This window comes from Etheostoma spectabile, chromosome 8, assembly GCF_008692095.1.
Source record: "Etheostoma spectabile isolate EspeVRDwgs_2016 chromosome 8, UIUC_Espe_1.0, whole genome shotgun sequence".
Taxonomy (NCBI): Eukaryota; Metazoa; Chordata; class Actinopteri; order Perciformes; family Percidae; genus Etheostoma; species Etheostoma spectabile.
Genome location: NC_045740.1, coordinates 10,981,979 through 11,002,766, shown reverse-complemented (window position 1 = coordinate 11,002,766; position 20,788 = coordinate 10,981,979). Strand labels below are relative to the sequence as shown.

The 20,788-nt window shown below is 39.3% G+C and overlaps 3 protein-coding genes and 1 long non-coding RNA gene across 12 annotated transcripts; 2 read left to right on the top strand and 2 right to left on the bottom strand.

Moving 5' to 3' along the window:
* Nucleotides 1-528: 528 nt before the first annotated feature.
* Nucleotides 529-2,466, top strand: si:ch211-127m7.2 (cell cycle regulator of non-homologous end joining). 2 transcript variants are annotated; one of them, XM_032524581.1, is made up of 4 exons: nt 529-785; nt 884-986; nt 1,367-1,378; nt 1,427-2,466. In XM_032524581.1, exons 1-4 carry the CDS (start codon nt 682-684, stop codon nt 1,712-1,714), a joined length of 507 nt encoding a protein of 168 aa, XP_032380472.1. In that variant the 5' UTR covers nt 529-681; the 3' UTR covers nt 1,715-2,466. The 2 variants fall into 2 exon arrangements, with proteins under 2 accessions (XP_032380472.1, XP_032380471.1); XM_032524580.1 differs by having other exon boundaries at nt 1,367-2,466.
* A 179-nt stretch (nt 2,467-2,645) lies between these two features.
* Nucleotides 2,646-4,406, bottom strand: LOC116694728 (uncharacterized). Its single transcript, XR_004333253.1, has 2 exons — nt 4,253-4,406; nt 2,646-3,668 (listed from the first exon to the last, which is right to left on the bottom strand). It is a non-coding gene; the product is annotated as an uncharacterized LOC116694728 (long non-coding RNA).
* On the top strand, nt 4,207-7,008 carry LOC116694705 (magnetosome-associated protein MamJ). 7 transcript variants are annotated; one of them, XM_032524556.1, is made up of 3 exons: nt 4,207-4,459; nt 5,344-5,807; nt 5,886-7,008. In XM_032524556.1, exons 2-3 carry the CDS (start codon nt 5,351-5,353, stop codon nt 6,470-6,472), a joined length of 1,044 nt encoding a protein of 347 aa, XP_032380447.1. In that variant the 5' UTR covers nt 4,207-4,459; nt 5,344-5,350; the 3' UTR covers nt 6,473-7,008. The 7 variants fall into 7 exon arrangements, with proteins under 7 accessions (XP_032380447.1, XP_032380445.1, XP_032380448.1 ...); XM_032524554.1 differs by having other exon boundaries at nt 5,838-7,008; XM_032524557.1 differs by having other exon boundaries at nt 5,344-5,809; nt 5,906-7,008.
* Nucleotides 7,009-9,041: 2,033 nt separating this feature from the next.
* Nucleotides 9,042-18,800, bottom strand: terb1 (telomere repeat binding bouquet formation protein 1). Of its 2 annotated transcripts, XM_032524516.1 has the most exons (20): nt 18,198-18,797; nt 17,959-18,069; nt 17,598-17,729; nt 16,785-16,916; nt 16,526-16,586; nt 16,295-16,413; nt 16,006-16,134; nt 15,733-15,885; nt 15,467-15,598; nt 15,210-15,335; nt 14,575-14,717; nt 14,104-14,489; nt 13,936-14,006; nt 13,756-13,833; nt 13,220-13,456; nt 12,047-12,127; nt 11,791-11,856; nt 11,649-11,690; nt 10,617-10,693; nt 9,042-9,577 (listed from the first exon to the last, which is right to left on the bottom strand). In XM_032524516.1, the coding sequence occupies exons 1-20, from the start codon at nt 18,238-18,240 to the stop codon at nt 9,398-9,400; spliced, it is 2,499 nt and encodes an 832-aa protein (XP_032380407.1). In that variant the 5' UTR covers nt 18,241-18,797; the 3' UTR covers nt 9,042-9,397. The 2 variants fall into 2 exon arrangements, with proteins under 2 accessions (XP_032380407.1, XP_032380408.1); XM_032524517.1 differs by lacking the exon at nt 10,617-10,693 and having other exon boundaries at nt 18,198-18,800.
* Nucleotides 18,801-20,788: the final 1,988 nt, after the last annotated feature.

The following is a 20,788-nucleotide window of genomic DNA, read 5'->3' as shown; positions in this document are numbered from 1 at the left end:
TTGTTCACATTCAATTGTTTAAGTAGCCTATTAGCATTTCATACACATTTTACTACTTTACATTTAAGGATATGTTTTTTTTACATAACTAGGCTAATTTTATGTGAGTGCTTTAGAAACATCCTAAACATATACCAATAAGTTAAATAGGATGCATTGTTATAGATTAGATGACAAACAGGTATAACAACGTCAAAATTAAATTAAAAATTAAAAACAACAACTGAAGAGCTTTAATAATAATTACAATAGGCCTACATGTATTTAGGCATAGCCTATAGCACGTTTTAAAACAGATGTTACAGTGCTTAACAAGACAGATAAATGAGGTCAAAGAAAAAATTCTCCTAATGGAAGGACTTTGGAACTAGTGCGACACAGTAGCCTACCCAGGTAAATGTAAACAAATAGGAATTGTTTTATTAAAAACAATGCTTTTGTGGGAATCATATTTTGAAGGTAGCACGGTGTTTTGTGGCGCATTTAGCACCTCGTCCGCTAAGTGGCGCTAAAGCTAAAGACTCAATCAGCCATTGTAGTCACGTCACGTGGTTTTAACAATTCCTCTTCACTAAATGGTGGATAATACGGATAATGCAATTCTCCATACCAACCGACTCTGATAATAGCTGCTTTGAACAGATGTACAAATGACGTTAAGTTTTAAAATATAACGCCAACATGTCAGAAAGGCCCCGCCGGGTGCTGCCGCCATGGATGGCGAAGAAGGAAGACGACGTGAAAAAGGAGCCGCTGAAGAGCAGGAGAAGACAGAAAACTACACGGTAGTAAATAAAATACCAAGACAAAGCCTCGGTTTTGTGCTTCAGTTAAAGCTCCTTAAACAATTTTGACTAACAAATATGCGTGGCTGTGTTTGCAGTGCTGCTTTCTACTGTATGAACGAGAAAGAGCTGGTAGAGGCAGCTGTTTCATATCTTTCCGACGCTGCCTGCCCGGACGTTGATCTCCTGACTGACCAAAAGGTGGCGCTGTTTCTCTCTTCTTCAACGTTTTAATTAAAAGCCTATCAAAATGAAAACATCCAAATGTTATTCACGATGTTCAGATTATGTAAAACAATCAAAAATTTAAAATAAATGTAATATGATCCAAAGTTATATTTGGATCATGGTACAGGTTATTGCTTTTTCAAGTAGCTTATATGCAAAACATATGTTGTCCACTTAGTAGTAGCCTATACCTGTATGTGGCCCCAGTCTGTGCCTCAGATAAACTTACATGCATACACTTAAAAAAAAAAACTTTTAAATCATATCTCACCATTTGAGTAGTGGATGTAAAATGCTAGGTATTCTCTATAGCACTGTGTAATAATACATGAGTGATTGACCTCCCCACACAGGTTGAAGACAAGGCAGAAGATACCCCTGTGAAAATAAGGGAGAACACTGCCACTTCCAAGGCGATAGTAAAGCTGGTGACTTTAGAGGAGGAGTCCTCAGACTGCAATGATGCCCCGGAGAAGACGTACGTTTCAGAAACAGACTCAGACATTCCAGAGGTGGAAACAGTGCCGTACACTAAGAGCCCTCAGCATCAGGGACCTGGGGGTCAGAGGTCAGCCTTGGTACAGGATCGTGCTGGTCTCGTGAATGTTGGACTGGAGGCTGAGGAAAAAGAGGAGCACTCACAGATGCCGGCAGAGGAAGATGATGCTATGCGGCTTGTGCGAGAAATCTTTTTCACCTGACCACTGAAATGTGCACTAAGCTTAAGTGTTGTGTGTGCAATACACAAAAAAATATTATCATGGAGGGGAATGCGATCCACATTACAAATCCACCAGACAACTCCTATTTAACGCTACAAATTGGAGAACTGATCCTTTAGTTGATGTCACTGACATGGATGTAACATTTGGCACAGCTCCACAGACAGCGGATAGAAATACTGACACCTTTAAGTTACCAAAGTTTTTGCATCGACATGAGGTGTATACTTCTGATGGTAGCATCTAAAACCCAATGTTCTGTGAGAAAACATAATTAAGCATCCTGCAGTGTGTTAATGGAGTTGCTACAGTATATCCTTTACATCCCACCATATTGTTGCACTGTTTGTATGTACACACTTGAATTAATGGAAATTCCTTTAACACAGATAACGTGGTATTTTGTAAAGTTGAAACTAGATTTGTGAAAAAGTAACACTTTACTAGAAGCTTAAACCAGAAAGCCAAAAACTGATGTTATTCTTTGATAATTAATGTGAAACTGACAGCAGCTGTGGTAATGTTAAAGGTAACCACCCAGAGTTGTAGTAGTTAGAGAGATATGCTTCAAGCAGAAGACTAGTGCTTGCATGAGCAAAAGCACTGAACACTTGAAACCGAGTTTCTATTTCATACACACCATACTTTAGTATAGTATTCACCTGTTGCCTTTTTGTATCCAGGTATTCTGCTGATGTCACCACAGATTAAAGAGGCACATTGATATTGAACTGCAGGATCATAGAGTATAGACTTATTTTGAATGGGAATGTACGTTCACTAGATGTGGTTTTTTCCACAAATTGTAATTTCCCCCCTGGGGATTAATACAATATAAATTATTATTATTGCTTTAATACCGTATTTGAATTAGCAATTGTTTGTATGCACATGGGTATTGAGTTGTTTTTTTCTTGAATAAGCCCAAACTTCTTTGTGGACTCCAGCAACTGTCAGCACAGACTCTTTTAGTTCACTACTTTTTGACATAGATTTATTCTCTTGAGCACCTATCCACTAGGTGCACATATCACAGAAAGCAGGCCACATTTTTTATTTACACTTGACCTGGTCAACACTTACACAAACCAGTTTGTGTAGAATTCAAAAACACTGTTACAGCACTACAATATGCATTATAGTATGCTCCAGTCTATTTAACAAAAAGAAAAAACCAAGAAAACAGGTTTGTCAGAAAATCTGTCATAACACTCTTGGTTTTCAGCAGCGAATGCCTGAAAGCAAAGGTTTGGCCACTACGTAGTGAAAACATAAAGGACATTTAACATAATGTAATTAGAATTGTAAAAATACAACAACAGTGTTTTGATAATACCTTCATCAAGCACTTTTACCCGTCTACTCCCAATGGGCCTCTTCCCTGGCATGGGCAGTCAGCACAGTTAGGATAAACAGCTCAAATGGCACAGCCACACAGGCATAGAACCAAATGGTCATGTGTTCCCAGCTCAGATAAGACTGATAGAGTATCAGGAAAACTATAACGCCAGCCAGCATCAGTAGGATTGATGCAGCCTGGCAGGTCATGCTAAAGCTGAGCGTTGCTGTGTCTCTGGTGTAAGCTGTTAGCAGCATGGCCATCAGGGCAAAGGCCACAAGCACCACAGGAATGTACAAACCCAGGATAACCGCCGGTGCAAGGATGTTAATTTTTATCTCAGATTCAGCTCCACTGACAGGTCTGCTGTAGTTGCAGGACAGTTCACCGTGTTGACGTGTTAGACAAAAGTGAAAGGGACTGATGAGGGCTTCGCTGGAAAGGATAAACACACCAGCAAAGAAGACCAGAGAGGTTAACATCTGAATGAAGATGAGCAGGAGAAACACCGAAATCCAAAGAAAGAGCTCTGTGGATCTCCTCGCAGAGAGAACAGCCATAACTGAGGATGTCTTAGGCCTTATGTCCCCTGACCTGGGAATTTAATATTCATGTTGACAGAAATTAATACAAACACTTAATCATTTGGGAAAACAATTATAAGAGTGCTTGTTAGTAGGCCATTTACAGAAAAAAGATATACAAATTCAGCATGTCTGCATGAACTTAATTCAGGATCGTCTGAGTGATCTTTAAGAATCTGCGACGGTTCTCTACTTCTCAGCATAACAAACTTGTGCTACAGCAATTATATGTCACATATTTAATATTTAACCCAACTGTAGGTCAGCTGATCAGCTTCCTCATCATGATCAGATTGGACTGTAGTCCACACTGAAATCACTAGCTTTTAGTAAAATAGCTACATGCATCAGTTCAAAAAGCTAGTAATTATTTTGAAACATTGTTTAGTGTTGATCATTTTGAAACTAGTGGTAAACATTTTGAAACATGGATTAGTGGTGATCATTTTGAAACTAGTGGTAAACATTATGACACATGAGTCAGTGATGATTATTTAAGCGTGGCTGGTTTGTCAAGAATTAACAGTGATTAATAGCTGGGTATAGCGTTTGATTGAGTAAAACGAGTAGTTTTATTTGGAGATGTTTACTTACGTTTGTTAAATCAATCTGGCTCGGAAAGTGTAGTCGCCTGGGGTTGGTGTACGGCACGCGCCTAGACCGGGAACGCGCATTTGCAGGAGTCTTCTCCACTGGTGCGCGCTTCGACAGACAGTTTGACGTGCGTCTTCTCCAAGTTGGGAGTGCGACATCCTCTGCTACGTTAATTACTCTTACTGAAACGCAAAAAAAGTTCAAACGGTAAGTACTTACTTCCCGTTTTAACTGTTATAGCTGATTTTACTTCTCCATTTTGGATAGATTTTATAAGTCTGTTCAGCACGACAGGGAGGCGGGGTCGTCTGTAAGGGGTTTCTTTGTTCGTTTTGCTTTGGCCAACAATTAATGACAATCCGCATACGGATATTGTTTGTGTCAATAATAATTACAGTTGAAATATTTGTCATGACATTCATTTTTAAACAGTTTAAACGATGCGAATCCACGTTTCTTCTAATAGGCAGCACAACTGGATCAAGGTGTGGTTTTACACAACAATTAGAAAATACAAACAAAGGCAAATCACAAATATGGTTTTCCTGACGTGGGGGCTGTTATATTAATAAGGACGCGATATTAATTGGCAAAACGTTTTCAGTGCACGTCTAAACTTGTCCAGATTTGGTTTCTAATGGAGTTAAGACCTGAGGGGTGACATGCAGTGCAAAGCAGGCAAGAAAAGAGATAACAAATGGATAGAATTTCCTTCGGGCACTCCAGAAACATTTACCATATAGACACGCACACATCTCAACACCGTACAGCACATGCTGGGCACGAGAGAACACAATGTACCTTAGGACACACACTGGGGTATTTTCTGCTCAACCAGATTAGTGCATCTTGACAAGTATAACAAGTTTCTAATTTAAATTTTTGTTGTTTTTGTAACCTTTATCAATTGCTTATTCATGAATCTGGGAGAAGACAAACCCACTTGTAACGGAATGCCTGAAACAACAATGTTATGTAACGTTGAGCTAAAGAAAAAACTTGACATTACTTTTTGTAATCACTTAAATACTTGAATTTGACATTTCATTATTCAAAGTGTAATTTTACTCTCATTTGTCCAATTTCTTCAGGTGCATCATGGGAAACCAACTAAACAGGCGAGGAGCCCCAGCCAACAGTTCTGAAACTGCTGACACTGAACAGGAGCCTGCACAACCAGCAGAAGACTCCGGGCTGACATTGACTCAGGAGGCCATTCAGGCAGAGAATCTAGATGTGGTGATGGGGGAGCCAGTAACACTAATGGCATGTTTACCCACTGAAGAATGTTTCTCAGAGTGTCAAGTGACAGAGGCTCCTGCTGCCTCGGACCCATTGACTGAACCAGAGCCTGTGGCAAAGGAAACCCCAGCTCCAGTCCAACCTGAGCCTCTGGTCAGCCGACCATCACCTCCAGAATCCGATCCAAAACCTGTTGCTAAAGCTCAGCTTGCTTCAGAGTCAGTTCCCAAACCAGAGCCAGTGCCCGAACCAGAGCCAGTGCCCAAACCAGAGCTACTTCCTGAACCAGAGTCAGTTCCAGAACCAGAGCCAGTTCCCAAACCAGAGCTAGTTACCGAACCAGTTCCCGAACCAGAGCCAGTGCCTGAACCAGAGCTAGTTACCGAACCAGTTCCCGAACCAGAGCCAGTGCCTGAACCAGAGCTAGTTACCGAACCAGAGTCAGTTCCCAAACCAGTGCTAGTTCCCGAACCAGTGCCTGAAGCAGAGTCAGTTCCCGAACCAGAGACAGAAGTTGAGACAGACCCTGAACCCATCTTAGAGTCAGTACAAGCCCCAGCTGAGGTTCTGAAGGGGAAGACAGACCTGCTTAGCCAAGAGTCTCTCCCTGAACCAGTGATTTCTTCACCCCCATTAATCGACCTGGGTGTCCCTGACATAACTCCCCAACCTATTGACATTCCGGTTTCCATCACCGCCCCAGTTCATGCAGACGAGCCCTCAGACATCCCGGTGACCAAAGAATGCCAAGAGAGTGCCGAGGTTAAAGAGAGTGAGGACACATCGGAACCTCTGGAAAAGCTGATGGGGGTGGAGGCTGCAGGGAATTTGGAGCAGCTTGTGAGCGACATCAACGAGGAAAGTGTTTGTGGACTGCTGAAGAACTTAGAGCTGAAAGGAAATGACCTGGCCGATGACCTCATTCCCACTGATGTCGAGATCGCTGATTCCATGAGCACTTCCACTGAGCTGATGTGAAACCATGGAAAAGGATTCATTAAATAAGTGAATGGATATTTGTCTGTGAAACCCTCTTTAACAGTTACATGACTTCTGAAAGAAACACAGATGCAATGTTTTTACAACTTACTTTAGTGACCTTATAAAGGCAAAAAGGTATTTCTCTTTCTAAATGAACCAAATGTGCCAAAAGGTGTTTTGGTGGGGCGTTAACACCACAGGGGTTATTTTCAGTGTACTTTAGTGTATTGCTGGACAATAGAATTGTATTGCTTTCTCTATGCAAGTGCACCAAGAAAGAATTTAAATGAATTTCTTTTGATTGAAAAATAAAGCCATTGCTATATATAACAACGCCTGACAGAAAAAGGTTAAAGGCATGTTGATCAAGAAAAACGTGAAAAGCAAAAGCTTTTTGAGGAGGATTTGTGCTTCAAGTGAATGCAAAACAAAAGGCAAGGGACAATAGCAATGCAACCAAGATGGAGACAGTATGTGCATACCGCTTTATAGCAGAATACAAGTGTCCAATAAACATTTATGCCTTAACATAACAATGTTTAGACTTTATAATATTGCTTTCTTTATTGTATATATTTTCATTACAATAATGGGATTTCTTTTTTACTTTTAACCTAGGTAGCAGCTTGCTTGTGAAAATAAAAACATCATATGTGTTATGGTGATTGTCCCTGATTTTCTTTTACTACAAGCTATTATGTTGAAGTTACTTAACATTCTTAAGCTGTGAGGTCACAACATCTACAGTAGCTGTAGGCTCGACCCATCATTCTGAATGTGGAATAAGACTGAGCTTGCCAGTGCAGAGCATGGATCTGTTAAATGCACGAATTGGAACAATTGGAGCTTTTTCCAATTTTAGAGCATGTTTTGTAACACACCAACACATGTTTGGAACACAGTGTACATATAAAAATCAAATTCCAGCCAACACAGCATAGATCATGTAAGAGAGACAGTGCCTCCTCACAGTCTTGTGGGAGAGAAGACGAGAGTGGAGCAGCGAAGCCACATTCTTTCCAAAGGAAGGAGGTTTTTGGGGGCCCGGGTCAAAAGTCCTCAGTGTGACTGTTTCAGTCCATGAGAATTCTTCTCCTCACATGCCTCTCCACCGCACTCCTCTTGCCCTCACTGCATTGCAATCCCGACATCTTGACTATGTAGTCAGTGGATTGGTATGAGATGCCTAAAAATTAAACTTAAAAAATAATTGACTTTGCCACAGGAACACTAAGAATGAAGATGGACAACACTGCAATGACATCAATTTAACTTTGAATATACAATATTAAATCTATATCAGATAATCATTGTGCGGCACTTAAGTATTCTACAGTTTCATCACACTAAGTCCCACTCCCAATAAACATTTGTCTGGTCCAGCCACACCTAACCTTTACAGCCTACGCCTCAGGGCATGGCAACCGGGTAAGTCCCTGGTTTTTGGCAAGACACTGATGAGTCTCCATGGAGAGGGAGAGGCACTCTTCAGACAGTGATCTCAGTTAAGCTAGCCTTTAGTAGAGGATACAGTTAGTAGACTCGTAGAGCTGCTTCTTGGATGCACACTGAGAATAGATAAACAGCTGATTGGAACTATTTGTGATTCCTGTCATACCAGAGGCTTTCAGCTCAATAAACAAAAGTGCTGGACTTGAGTCTGCCCTCTCCTTAATTTCCTGCCTCACTATGGACACTATGGCCAAAGCACAAAAAACAAAGGAAAACAGAACTTGGTATTTGCTTCTGTGACACTGTACAGTATGTCAAGGAAGAAAGACACAAATATATATATATATATATTATATTAATTATATATATATTATAGTTATATATATATTAATTTATGTTTTACTTAAGTAACTTGTTAGATTAAAAAAAATATGCATGTATAGAGTAATGGTGCACTACACAACAGACTTTACAGTAACTTGGGTCAAATTACATTCAAATAGTTGCGACCATGTCCATTTTTGTTGGACTAGATGTTCTCACATCAATTATTAGTATTTGCTTCCTTAAAAAAACTCAGGGGTAGATAGCTCAGTTGGTAGAGCGGGCGCCCATATATAGAGGTTTACTCCTCGAAGTAGCCCCTCCCATAAAATAATCCTAAAAAAAAAAAAAAAATTCCGGTCCAATGGTATCCAAACTGGTACACAGCAAACCTGATCTGGCTTAAAGAACAATTATGACACAAAATGAGTATGAATGTTTTCCAATGTGTTTAGGGCTGGGTCTTTTTACTGCCACAACTCATCAACCCATTGTGCTGTTGAAATCAAATCTGGCAGATGTGGCAACACAGTGGTGGTGATTCATCAATAGGTGGTGCTACAATGAAATAAGGATTTTAAAACTCTTCAATTGTTATACATTCACTCTAAATCTGGCCCAATTCATTTTTTACAAAAATAGTTTCTGATTTAGTCTCAATTGACTCTGTTCTTAGAACATGTACGTAGTAGTGTCTGCAGCTACATTTTTTAATTAAATAAGCTTATGAAAGTCTGTTTGCATATTTCAACTCTAACATCATATTTGACAGAGAAGAAGCTGACGGAAATTTAAGAATCTTAAATACCTGTTTTAATGCTTTAACATAACAAATACAAACAATTTACAACATAAAGCACTCAAGAGCTGCAAAAACATTTTTAAATTTCTTTTTATAAATACTGAGAGTACAATATATTATGAGTATATAAAGTAAACGCTTCTTTGGATTTTTTTCCAATGAATACAGTCAGAGTCATAAATACAGCCAAGTCAGAGTTATTATTTACAGGGAGCCATTATTAATAGGCTGGCCCAGGATCTCAGCACCAGGTTTATGCAGTGCCTTTCGGAAGGCAAACAAACAATCAGTAGTTCATCCGAGGGCAATTTCACATTTATAAAGAAAACTACCAAACGTCTTACTTAAGGAGAGTTTCTCTTTCTTGCCATTAGCCTCCTGTATTTTTTGGCCAGGTCAACATTGGTGCGTCCAGGTTGGAAGTTGTATGACCACAAGATGGTGTTCCAGGAGAAGCCGTAAGTCTTCACTCCGTGCAGCAGGTAACGAACCTCCTCACGGCTGAAGTCTTTCCTCTCCCTTCTCTATGATTAGTAATAAGGAAGGCAGAAAAGTAAAGATAAGACAATCTGTCAAATGGACAGGAAAGTGTGGATTATGGAACAAATCTCACATGCATGAATGCACACTTGACATCATTCAGTACAATATCTGTGCCTCTTATGTCAACTGTTAATGTCTTCTTTTACACATGGGCTAGTTACTAAAGCTCCACTTAATAGAATAATCAAATCTAAAATCAATGTTTTTCCTGTTTAAAATCATCTGCTAAAGATGCCTGTGTGACTAATGTTTATAGAATATACTGGTGTATACTTCCACATTTCAGCCCATTATTAACACATTGCACCAAGTACTCGCAGCCATTCTTCAAAGCCTATCATACAGTTATAAAATGATTTCAGTATCCTATGAAAACCCTCTTGTTGAGACGTGACACCTGATGTTGTGGTTAGGTCATAATTGCATGGTACTGCAGTTGCAAAGACTATTTTGAAAGTCCTGCTTGTGTATTCAAGGAGGCTCTGTAATTTGTGTTTTAAGACTCTGCTGAGCTGACGGATCAACTTGTAATAATGCAAGAGATGACCAAGTCAGATAATCATTTTCAGTTTCTACATAAATAAATGCAGCAATTTGTTCCATTTGCATTTCAAGCAAAGTCTTTTGATTTTCATATTGTCTTGAATGTATTGCCTGTAACGTTTTTTTCCAATTTGGTAAAATGCGGGCATACATTTAAATATCTTTTCCCCTTTGTGCCATGGATTCATTTTCACTTTAAATAAATAAAAAAACACTCTGTATTACGGTTTGCAGTGCGCAAGCAATGCTATAATGTAGTATCAGAGCCAAATAATTCTGGTTAAATGAGAAATGATTCTCACATCCCATCGCAACTTTTCACTGTACATTTCCTCATTGTATTCCTCAAATATGTTTTACACTTCAATGCATTTCAGCATACAATTATAGCATCAAAAAGCTGTTAGAAATCCAAGAAGGCAATATAAATATCAATAAATACATTTTTGAAAAAAAAATATTATTTTGATCTCTTACAGTGGAAGATTGATCTGTGCTTGTTCTCGGCTCATCATTAAGAGCAGGATTTCCACTTTTATTCCCTTTTCTTCTCTCTGTATTTGAAACATAAATCAGTTTGCGTTTGTGTGTGAAAAAGACTCATAGGACGCCAGGTTCTCGCAGTCTCTGAGAAACTCATTTTGTTACTCAACAACATCATCAAACAAACAATACAGGAGGGGAAGAATGACTGATGAGGGAGAGTAAGCAAGAAGAAAGGGGCAGACAGAAAAATGAATAATAGAAAAGAAAAGAAGGGCGTAAAAAACTGCTGAACTTGACAGAGACATAATAAAAGGTGGACTGTGCAGTGGAAGACAAACCTGTTCTAGGTGTGCACTCACACATTGTGAGCATTGGGAAATGCATTTGGCCAAGAGGTATAAAGATACAGCAAATGACAGCACAGAAAGACTGAACTCAACAACAGTGCTTCTGCACCAATGTTGCAACACACAGCACACACTTTCAGGCTACAGAAAATTTGATTTGACTAAAAGCATAGGAATTGGCAGAATTGGAAAGCAGAAGGTAAAAAATAGGACTGATGGCAAATACAGCTACAACATATATACTTTTACTTAACAGTATAGTGAATGTAATGCAAGTACAGAACACGCACAATCATAAGATGGAACAGACTAAAATGCCTCCTCCTTTAACACCATGTCACTGGCTTAGTACAAAAACATCACTGCACACCCTTTCAATCTCTCTCTCACACACACACACACGCACACGCACACACACACACACACACACACACACACACACACAGTGTTATACAGAGTGTGAAACAGCTTAATACAGCTGTGCAGCTCTGAACCAGCTCTAGCCTGCACTGTGAGAACACTGGCTGCAGTTCAACATTCCTTCTGCTCTTTGGTTTGTATAATGCCAAGAACACACTACAGAGGACAGCTCTCCCCACAGGCTCTCAATCATAACGTTCACACACACTTTTAAGTCATCTACTGTAAATACCCTCATCTGATCTCACATATCTACCTTCAGAAAGACAAGTCCTTTTCAGTGGAGTCAAGCTTGGACCTGAGAGGAGGAGTGATAAGGCCAATGCTGTTGAATATAACAAAAATAGGACAAGGACAACAACAACTGCTATGTAGCTGTGATTATGTCATATACATACCGGTACTGTTATAAGAGGTAAATATCTGCTTTTTAGCTCCACTGTACCGTGGAGTCAAAGTGATACCTATGATGGAAGAAGAAGAAGAAGACACCCAAATTACACACCTACACAATATTGTACATGTATGATGGTTTAGTGGCTTACAACAAAATTGTGTTTTAAAATGTATTGTTGATTTGTTAGATCCCTACAGTACTTAAAGACATTGGTATGTTAAAGAGCTATATAGATCCACTTGCTGCATAGTTCTTACCATTGTGCTTCTTCCACTGGCGTTCTGGAGGGGAGGTCTTGCCTTTCCCTGTTCCTTTACGTATAGGAGTCAGGCAGACCTCTTTTACAGGGGAATAGAAATCAGACATTTCATAGCAGTAGTTAAAGACAATAACGTCTGATTTAAACTGAGGATATTAAAGTAACAATTATGAAGTAATGGACAAGGAGAGTAAAAATGTTTTGTACCATAAAAAAGAGTTTGGAACAACAGCATCATGCATGAGGCATGTTTACCGACTGAAAGGTTTTCTCATATTTAATCAACTCTAGACAGGATCTAACGTATTCATTGGTAATGTTTGAACATTTATCTTGACTGAGGTATGCACTATGATAAAGTTTAGAGGAGATGTCACTAGTCTACATATTTTACAAATACAGCCTTTTATAGCTGTCAAGAAATGAAAGCACAAGTTAAGCACAATACCCATAATTCAATGCACATATTATGTAGCATATGTTAGGGGCAAAGTCTGAAATGTAGCCCATGCCCAGGTTTTAATATCCGTATAGTATACTATCTTTTCCTATTAAATGCAGAAATATTTAGCCCATATAGCAGTATCAGGTTAGCCAATGCTAGCCTTACCTAAAGGACCATGGAAAAAAGCCCCAGGGCTGACATTGTTTTGCTTACATAATGAAATGGTCTAATAAAAAAAAAAATCAATCAATCACTAGGTTAAAGGGAACAGGGTAACAAAATGTAAAACTTGAGCACTCATAAAATATCAAAAAATTGCCAACCTAAAAGTAGAACATGCACTTTCACACACTCACACCCTGTAGTAACAAGGGTACAAGGTTCATTTACTTGTCATTTTACAAACCAGGGTTGCACGATAAAATGTAAGTTGTCGCGCCTTCACACTACACACACATTTAACATTTTATTATTTATCATTGTGAGCATCCACAGGGCAATACTGTGGGGTAAGTATATGGAAGACAGCAATGAGGTTCAACTGTCAGGAACACTGTCCATTCCTATATTTAATGTGAATACAAAGTCTTTAATGTTGCTCCACCATGTCAAGGTCTAGGTAACCTTTATTATCCCAAAAATTTGTCCATGAGCAACACATTGTTTGACTGGAACTACTTCTTTTCATAAGAAGGATTTCCTGTGCATATGTTGAATTTTGCTTACCTCTCCAGTTCTCCCAGCTTCCCTGTGGTTCTGCAGCTGAAACTCTCTCAGGATCTGAATCTGTCTTCTCCACTCTGTGGTCTTGGTACTCTCTCCTGAACAGAAGGTTGAAGTGACGAGTCCTGAACTGATCTGTGGCCTCCTGGAGAACCTTGTGCATGTCACAGCTGTGGTGGCAGGAGCTTTGGAGAGACGCAAAAGTCCGACTTGTCACCTCCTCAAAAGGCAGCACGCAACCTAAAGGAGTGAAAGAATAGGGATACAAGGAATACCGTGGTGGAAATCCAGTGTTGGCTTTACAATAATTTAACTGAATGATCCCTTAAAGTTTATAAATATAAATATAATGTTGATTATTTGTGTAGCCTTATTACAAAGTCCCAAGTAAGCTTGGACAAGTTTTCTTAAAATAACATATTACACTATCACAGAAAATACAGGCTGACCCTTTCACTATGCTTGTTGAACTCTCAATAACCATTTGATAATACAAGAGGTAAAGCCTTTCACTGAGGGCCAGCATCTTGTTTTCCTACCTGCACACCGTATACTAGAAAGTGAGCGTTCCTCCGCTGAGATTTTCCCTGTCTTACTCGTCTCATGGTGCTGTAACTCTTAACATAAAATATATCACTTGAAAAAACATGCCTGAAACTGCACATCTAGTGAAAACTAAAATGTACACAAAAAAAGTGGTGTGAAGCCGTGACTCTTACCTTCCACATCAATACATTTAATTTCTTTTGGTACACTGTACCTCACTGGTGCTGGGGGCTTAAACAACTGACTAAACAAAAACAGAAGAAAAAGTAATGTTGATAAACTATCATTTCATTCAAGCTTATCTCATTAAGAAGTAATCAACACTGAGGAACTCTACTGACCTGTCTGCTGTATGAGGCTCCTTGCCTCCCTCTAGTGACTGCAGATGTGAAGACTTTAGGGCCCCGGTACCCTTGCACACGGAGCACCACATATCCCCTTCACTGGTTTTAGCCTTCTCTTCTTGAATACTTATATTGGAGCTCATGTGCTTAAGTTTACTGTCATTCCTATTCTTGATCACGTTTCTGAAAGTTTGAATGTAATTGTCCCCCCCTGCTTCAATATGTTCAAGAGTGCTGTTCTGTCTATATCCTGTGGGAATGGTTTTAATCCTCTCCTTCAGCTGCAGAGGCAGCAGTAAAGGTGGGGACCGAGGCAGAGGCACTTGGCCTAGCCCTTTGGTTAAAGTTAATGGTTCTGTGTCTTCTTGTTGATCATTAGCCTCCTAAAAATGGACACAAGCACACACCATGTGTCAACACGCTACATGCCGACTACATTGTGGCCATGTGTGGGAATGTATATCGGACCTTTGCTTGTCTCTTCTCTAGCAGGTCAATCCTGCGCAGCAGCTCTCTGGCTGAGCTTCTGAAGCCACCCATATTTGTAGCAGGGGTCACATTTACACCCTCCCCCTGTCTCGCTGTGATTTCAGGCACTCCCAAGGACATGGCTTTACAGACAAAGACAAACAAAGTCATTATGAGAGTTACATATTTTACATTCACCCCACATATTATTCCAATCATTTATTCTATTTATTTATTATTAGATCTAACTTTCACTCTCATAAAAGTATGAAGAAAGCTAAAGAACTAACTCATTTAAATATGCGTATAATTGTAGTTATGTGAAAGGAATGCAAAAAATTGAAATTGGAAATAGGAAAGTGGAAATTCAATTCAAAAATGGTTAAAAGGAAGAAAATGATTAACCCTGATCTTTATTGCCTCGAGATCACAGTGCTACACTGAGCCATGTACTCTCAGTCACTTAAATATGCAAGAGAAAGAAAACTTGTTTATATTATTGTTTCAAAAGTAAAATGCACATAAGTAAATATAGGGAGAAGGAAAGACATTTTTGTGGCAATGGTGCAAATGAAGAATTTATATTACCGTACTTCTTGAGTAATAGTGCAAAACAACACACGATGATGACTTACTGGCCTGTTTGCAGGTCTGCAATATGAATGTAGCAGCCTTCCTAACCTCCTCACTTGTATCTTCTGTGAGTAGGGTTATGATAAGGGGCAGGCCTCCACACTGCACCAACTGGGACTGGTGCTCCTCTACAAACAGGAAGAAACAAAAGACCGCAGCGGTGGTCGAAAGTGTAAAGTGTGTAAAAACATAAAGTGGAAACACAGTCCACTACCAGAAGATATGTTGGCAAAAACAGCACACTACTGTGCAGTCTTACCAGAAGATTCAGTGCAGTGGCCCAGGGTGAGTAAAACAGAGAGCCTGTCCTCAGGGTGCAGATGTGTGCTAGTCAGCAGGGAGAAGAGGTGGGAAACCACGCCATACTGAGCCAGACCTGAAGCCAAGGACGCTACAAAGAATAGTTTGTGGAGGAAGGAGACACTTTGGTTGTTTAAGTGAACTATTAAGGTGTATGTACAGTGTATATACTGTGTATATATATGTATGTGTTTGTGTGTGTGTGAGAGAGTGAGTGATACACACAGTTATCTGTGATGCAAGCTGACAGGGTCTTGGATATAGTGACAGAAAGCTGGCAAGACAACAAGCTTGTATCTGCCGCAGAAGCTAGACGAACTAGTGCAAGAGTGAGAGTATCCAGACCCCCCGAAGCAGAAAAACTCTCCTGAACACAGGCTGCAACAACAAAGATGTAATAAACATTTAACAATCACAGTTTTTGTTTCAATTTAGATGTTTAACATAAACATAAAATATAACCGGTTTAGCTCAAGCCATTTGGCCCCTTCTACTTACAGTTGTTTGCAACTGTCATTGCTATAAAGGAACATATGGGTTGGAAAATCTCAGTGCGTGGCAAAGCAATCTGCTGAAGCCAGACTTTTATTATGGGAAAGGCTGCTACACAAATACGCTGACCATCCTCTGGAAGAGAAAAGCAAAAACAGTTTTTGCTCTTACTTCAGATATAAACTTATGCGGTACTCTATAATTTGACTTGAAAGTAGTTGCCTAGATGGCATGACATCAATGTTTTACATATGAACTGCTCAGTACAAGGTACAAAACACACAGATGATACTACCATTCTGAGGGTTGTTGACACATCCACAGAGAGCACTAGACACAGAGGCCCAAAGTTGGTAGGTTTGAGTAGCATTAGCTGTTGTCGATGTAGCCTCTGTGGAGACAGGGGAAGTGGTCCTGCAAACATGTATACTATTAAACTTCTATGTACTGTATAGGCTTTTATGAGTGTTTTTTAATACAATTTCCGTCATACTTTGTATAACTGCTGTTTAGAATTGCGAGATACCTGAAAAGCTGCAGTAGAATATCTAGGCAGCCACTGGTTTGGCCTAGAGTCTGTCCTGATTCTGCAATTGCACACAGACACATGAGGGCTATAAAAAGTACTGTATATTTCGTTTAACGTGCATGACATGTCTTTCATGAGCTTAAAACTAAAACAAAGCAAAGAAAATGTATGTTGTGACAGAAAAAAATTGCACATAAATGAGACAACCAATCCTGTAGCTTTGACTCATTTTGTCAGGTGAGGAGCTTGATCTTACTGTTGTTGGCTACCAACACAGACAGCAAATAGACAGACACTCTTTTCTGTGTTAGTGGGATGTCTTCTTTCATCAAAAAATCAGCAAGGTCTGCGAATGTCTCCTTTCTGCACAGAGAATTCTTGCAATACACTACCAGAAGGAAAGATGAATAGTATATTATCAAAATTTAAATTTAAAAGCCATTAAAAGAAAATGACTTGCACTTGAAACTACTGCATTAAACCACTACATAAACATGAATAGTGAAATGTGATATTATGCACATATGGTAATACACAGGTTTGTATACTTATAACACATATATGCTGTATCTCAATTCAGGACGACAGTCTCTGGTGTCCACATTTTTAAAACTGTATGTCAAGGACAGGGTGACAAAACTATCCTGTGTGTCTTTTGCAGCTTTTAGATTCCAACAAACTATAGACAAATGGAAAAGATTAACATTAACATACTACAGTTTTTGTCAGACAACCTATTATGTGTTTTGGCGCCCACCCTTACCACCGATATTTACCACTTAAGGGCAACTTCCTGCCTGTAAACTTGTAAAAGTTTAACTTTACAAGATGACAAGGACAACCTAAATGCATAGTGTTGATCCCTGTATGGCTGAGTTGTCTCGTTTGGGGTCAAAAATCTAATCTTCAACTACTGCAAAGGACACAACTTTTTGGACTGCACCCTTAACAAAATACAGCCCTGAATTGTGATTCAGCAACACTCACTCAATCATTCTCTCTCACACACACTCACACTCTCACACACACTCACACTCTCTCACACACACACACACACACACACACTTACCATTGGCCTCTGCTAACGTGCCAAGCGTAAATAGTGCAGTCTCCTTTACATCTGAACGAACAATACTGGATTTGGAGAGGTTATACACAAATGCCACACCTCCCATTTCTCTCAGCAGGTCCACATTATCCTCTGAAATAATTAAAGTTTAAAGTGAAACAGACAGTAAAAAGAAGATATGTCAGGGTGTAATGCTGAATACATACATGCATCACTGACTTAGATTCATATTGTGTCATTATATCAGCAAACGTGTCCAACAACAAATCTGACTTATGGTGCTGTAGGTGTATGTAGGAGATGGTTAGAGGCAAGGCCAAGTTTTTGTCATTGATGTTTAGAGTTAGCACTATTATTGTACCTCTTTTTTCACAGATTGAGTGAATCGCGAGAAGAGCTTGTTTCTGCAAATCCGGACATTTCATCTGAAACTTCAGGCACTCAAGCAGCAGATTAAGATCTGTCCTTGTGGCTGAAAGCAGAACAATGAAAAAGCAATGTTAACCAAACAGGCATAAATCTGTAAATGTATAATGTTACATAAGCTACATATACAAATACAAAATGTTCATATCTGGAGTTGGCATTAACGTCACTTACTATTCACGTTACGGCGGCTGCTGTAAACCACTGTATTATCCATGCCACTCTTTTAATGCCTCAATGGTTTAAAAACCATTTACAACGGTTAAATGTCACCAAAGTATGACTAACTTAATATTAGCTACAAGAATATAATCTCTTATTCAACCACATTTAGCATTATATAGTGTGCTATTTTCAGTACTCGCTAGCTAGCTAACGGTAGCGAGCGAACAAAAATGTACGGGTAGCTAGCGTTATCGCTAATGATCGAAGCTAGCAAACTATAACTTCGATGCCAGTTGCTTTTCAAAGTTCGATTTCTCTTCAAGCTAATGTACACACTTTTGCTTTAGGAGTATTAACGTTAGCGTATCCCCACTTCTCACTAAACAAAGGTTACGGTAAGTTAAGGTGACATTACAACATATTAACATATTTGCCAATTATCAAAATCATAGCTAAGCGTTTGCCGTTGGTAACAGAACGTCGACACATCACGTTACCATAGTAACACGATGTTGACGCCCGCGCAGTATGTCCGTGTGACGTCGACACGTGTTTCGAGCCGTTTTGAGGTGCGATCATAGACCGTTAATATTAATAATTCAATAGTTCAATAATATACAGTCTATGGGTGCGATGTTATGGAAAGCCAAAAGGGTCAGAGTTTGTCACAATTCTCAAGGCGTTTTAAACGCCGTTTTGGCGCCACCTGGCGTTTAATAAACGCACTACACTTTTAATAAACGCCACATGTCACCAGATGCTTATTAGACAACTGTGGTTTTCACAGCCAATAGATTTGAACCCAAATTATCTAATCAGTATAGAAGAAGATCAGGCCACACTAATCAAGCACAGATATCCTTTGCCATTTGAGTAGCCTAAAGAACATGCACAACTTTGTAGTGCTTAGTTTTGTATTGCCAGACATCAGTAGGCACTGGTTGCTCACACTTTATAAATAAATCAATCCCACAAATGTAATAAAAGTGGTGAGGAGCTATTTTCATTGTTAGCTGCTTAAATTTAATAAGCAGTGTCACACTAAGAACCTAATGGCATCACATTTGCCTTTTATTGTACATTTTATCTTGGTCTATTCTTAAAAAGGTTTCAGATGATGATAGTTAATTGCTGCAAATACCTGTCTATGACTACATGAACAGTAAGCAGATTTTCAAATATACAGTAGGGGAGAGCCGGGACGATTGAAACGCGGGACGGATGAAACATTCCAGTTTTCTCCGAGTGTAATGATGATAGACAGACTTCCTCAGGTCTGAACATAGAGCATGTTAACCTCCTCCTATCAGCCAAATATCTTCCTGTTATTTCCTTTCATCACGGAGTTACAGCCGATAATCGCGTTTTGATGGTCAAAAGTAAACTTCATTAGCGGTCACATTTTTTTGATTATTAACGAGTGTTTTTCATTTAAAGGTTTGACTACATGCTTATTCGGTAGACCAGTTAGTGTTCTCCACAATCCCAGACTTTCATATTTCATGCTTGTTTATATGAGAAGCAAAACAGGCTGTAATGTCATATGTCCGTGTCGGGACAGTTGAAACAGCTGTATCAACTTTCCCCAGACCTGGCTGGAACTCCATGCATTTTAAGTAAATGCACAAATGTCTGTGTTCATACAATTATTTATGGAGGCGAGACATGGAAAAGCAGTTTTAGAATGATGAAAATATATTTGAGCCCACCAGGTAGGTGGGGTCGAGTTTTCCCATGTTATCCTATGGAGACTGACGGGTTGGGGGGCGTTTTTTTGGATTTCCAGTGGTCTAACCCATGTAAAAACCTAGTGAAACAACATTTCCCACAATAGAAACATGATATAAATAGAAAAACTTACTGTTCTAGCTATAAATATAGCACAGTCATCCACAGTGCATGATATTTCAATAACCGCTTCATACGCGCTTCAGGATGACGGCAATTAGTTATTAACCGACATTCACAAAGGCGCATAGTCCTGCAACAATCTATCTATAATAACACCTCTTGGAAGTACCATCCATGATATACAGTAAAATATTAAAGTTGTTGGAAGTTTATATGGCTCAAACTGTATGTTTCATTCGTCCCCGCATGCTGTTTCATTCGTCCCGTCCTGGAGGGACAGATGAAACATTACGCACGTCCCACTTTTGCTGCAATAACTCCTGAACGGTATTGTCCAAAGCTGAAAATACAACTGTATTTGACAGATGACAAGTGTAGGTTGCTAGTGACAAAATATCAGCTTTCAGTATGATACGACCGCTTTGTAAATTACGTTTAATTAAAAAGTGTTTCAACTGTCCCGGCTCTCCCCTACTCTTAATTCAACTACTAGGCACCAAAAAGTAGCCTACTAGAATATCTGACAGCTCTGAAAATCTTCTTGATTAAAAGGATTCATAATTTCTGTAAAGTATATCAGAATCAGAATCTGCTTTATTTGCCAGGTATGAGGACACACACAAGGAATTTTTCTTTGGAGCATTGTAGCTCACACTGTGCTTACACACAAAACAACCAAAACAAAAAATATACACACTAATATATACACACAATATAGACATACTCTAAAAAGAACAACATAGAGGCAT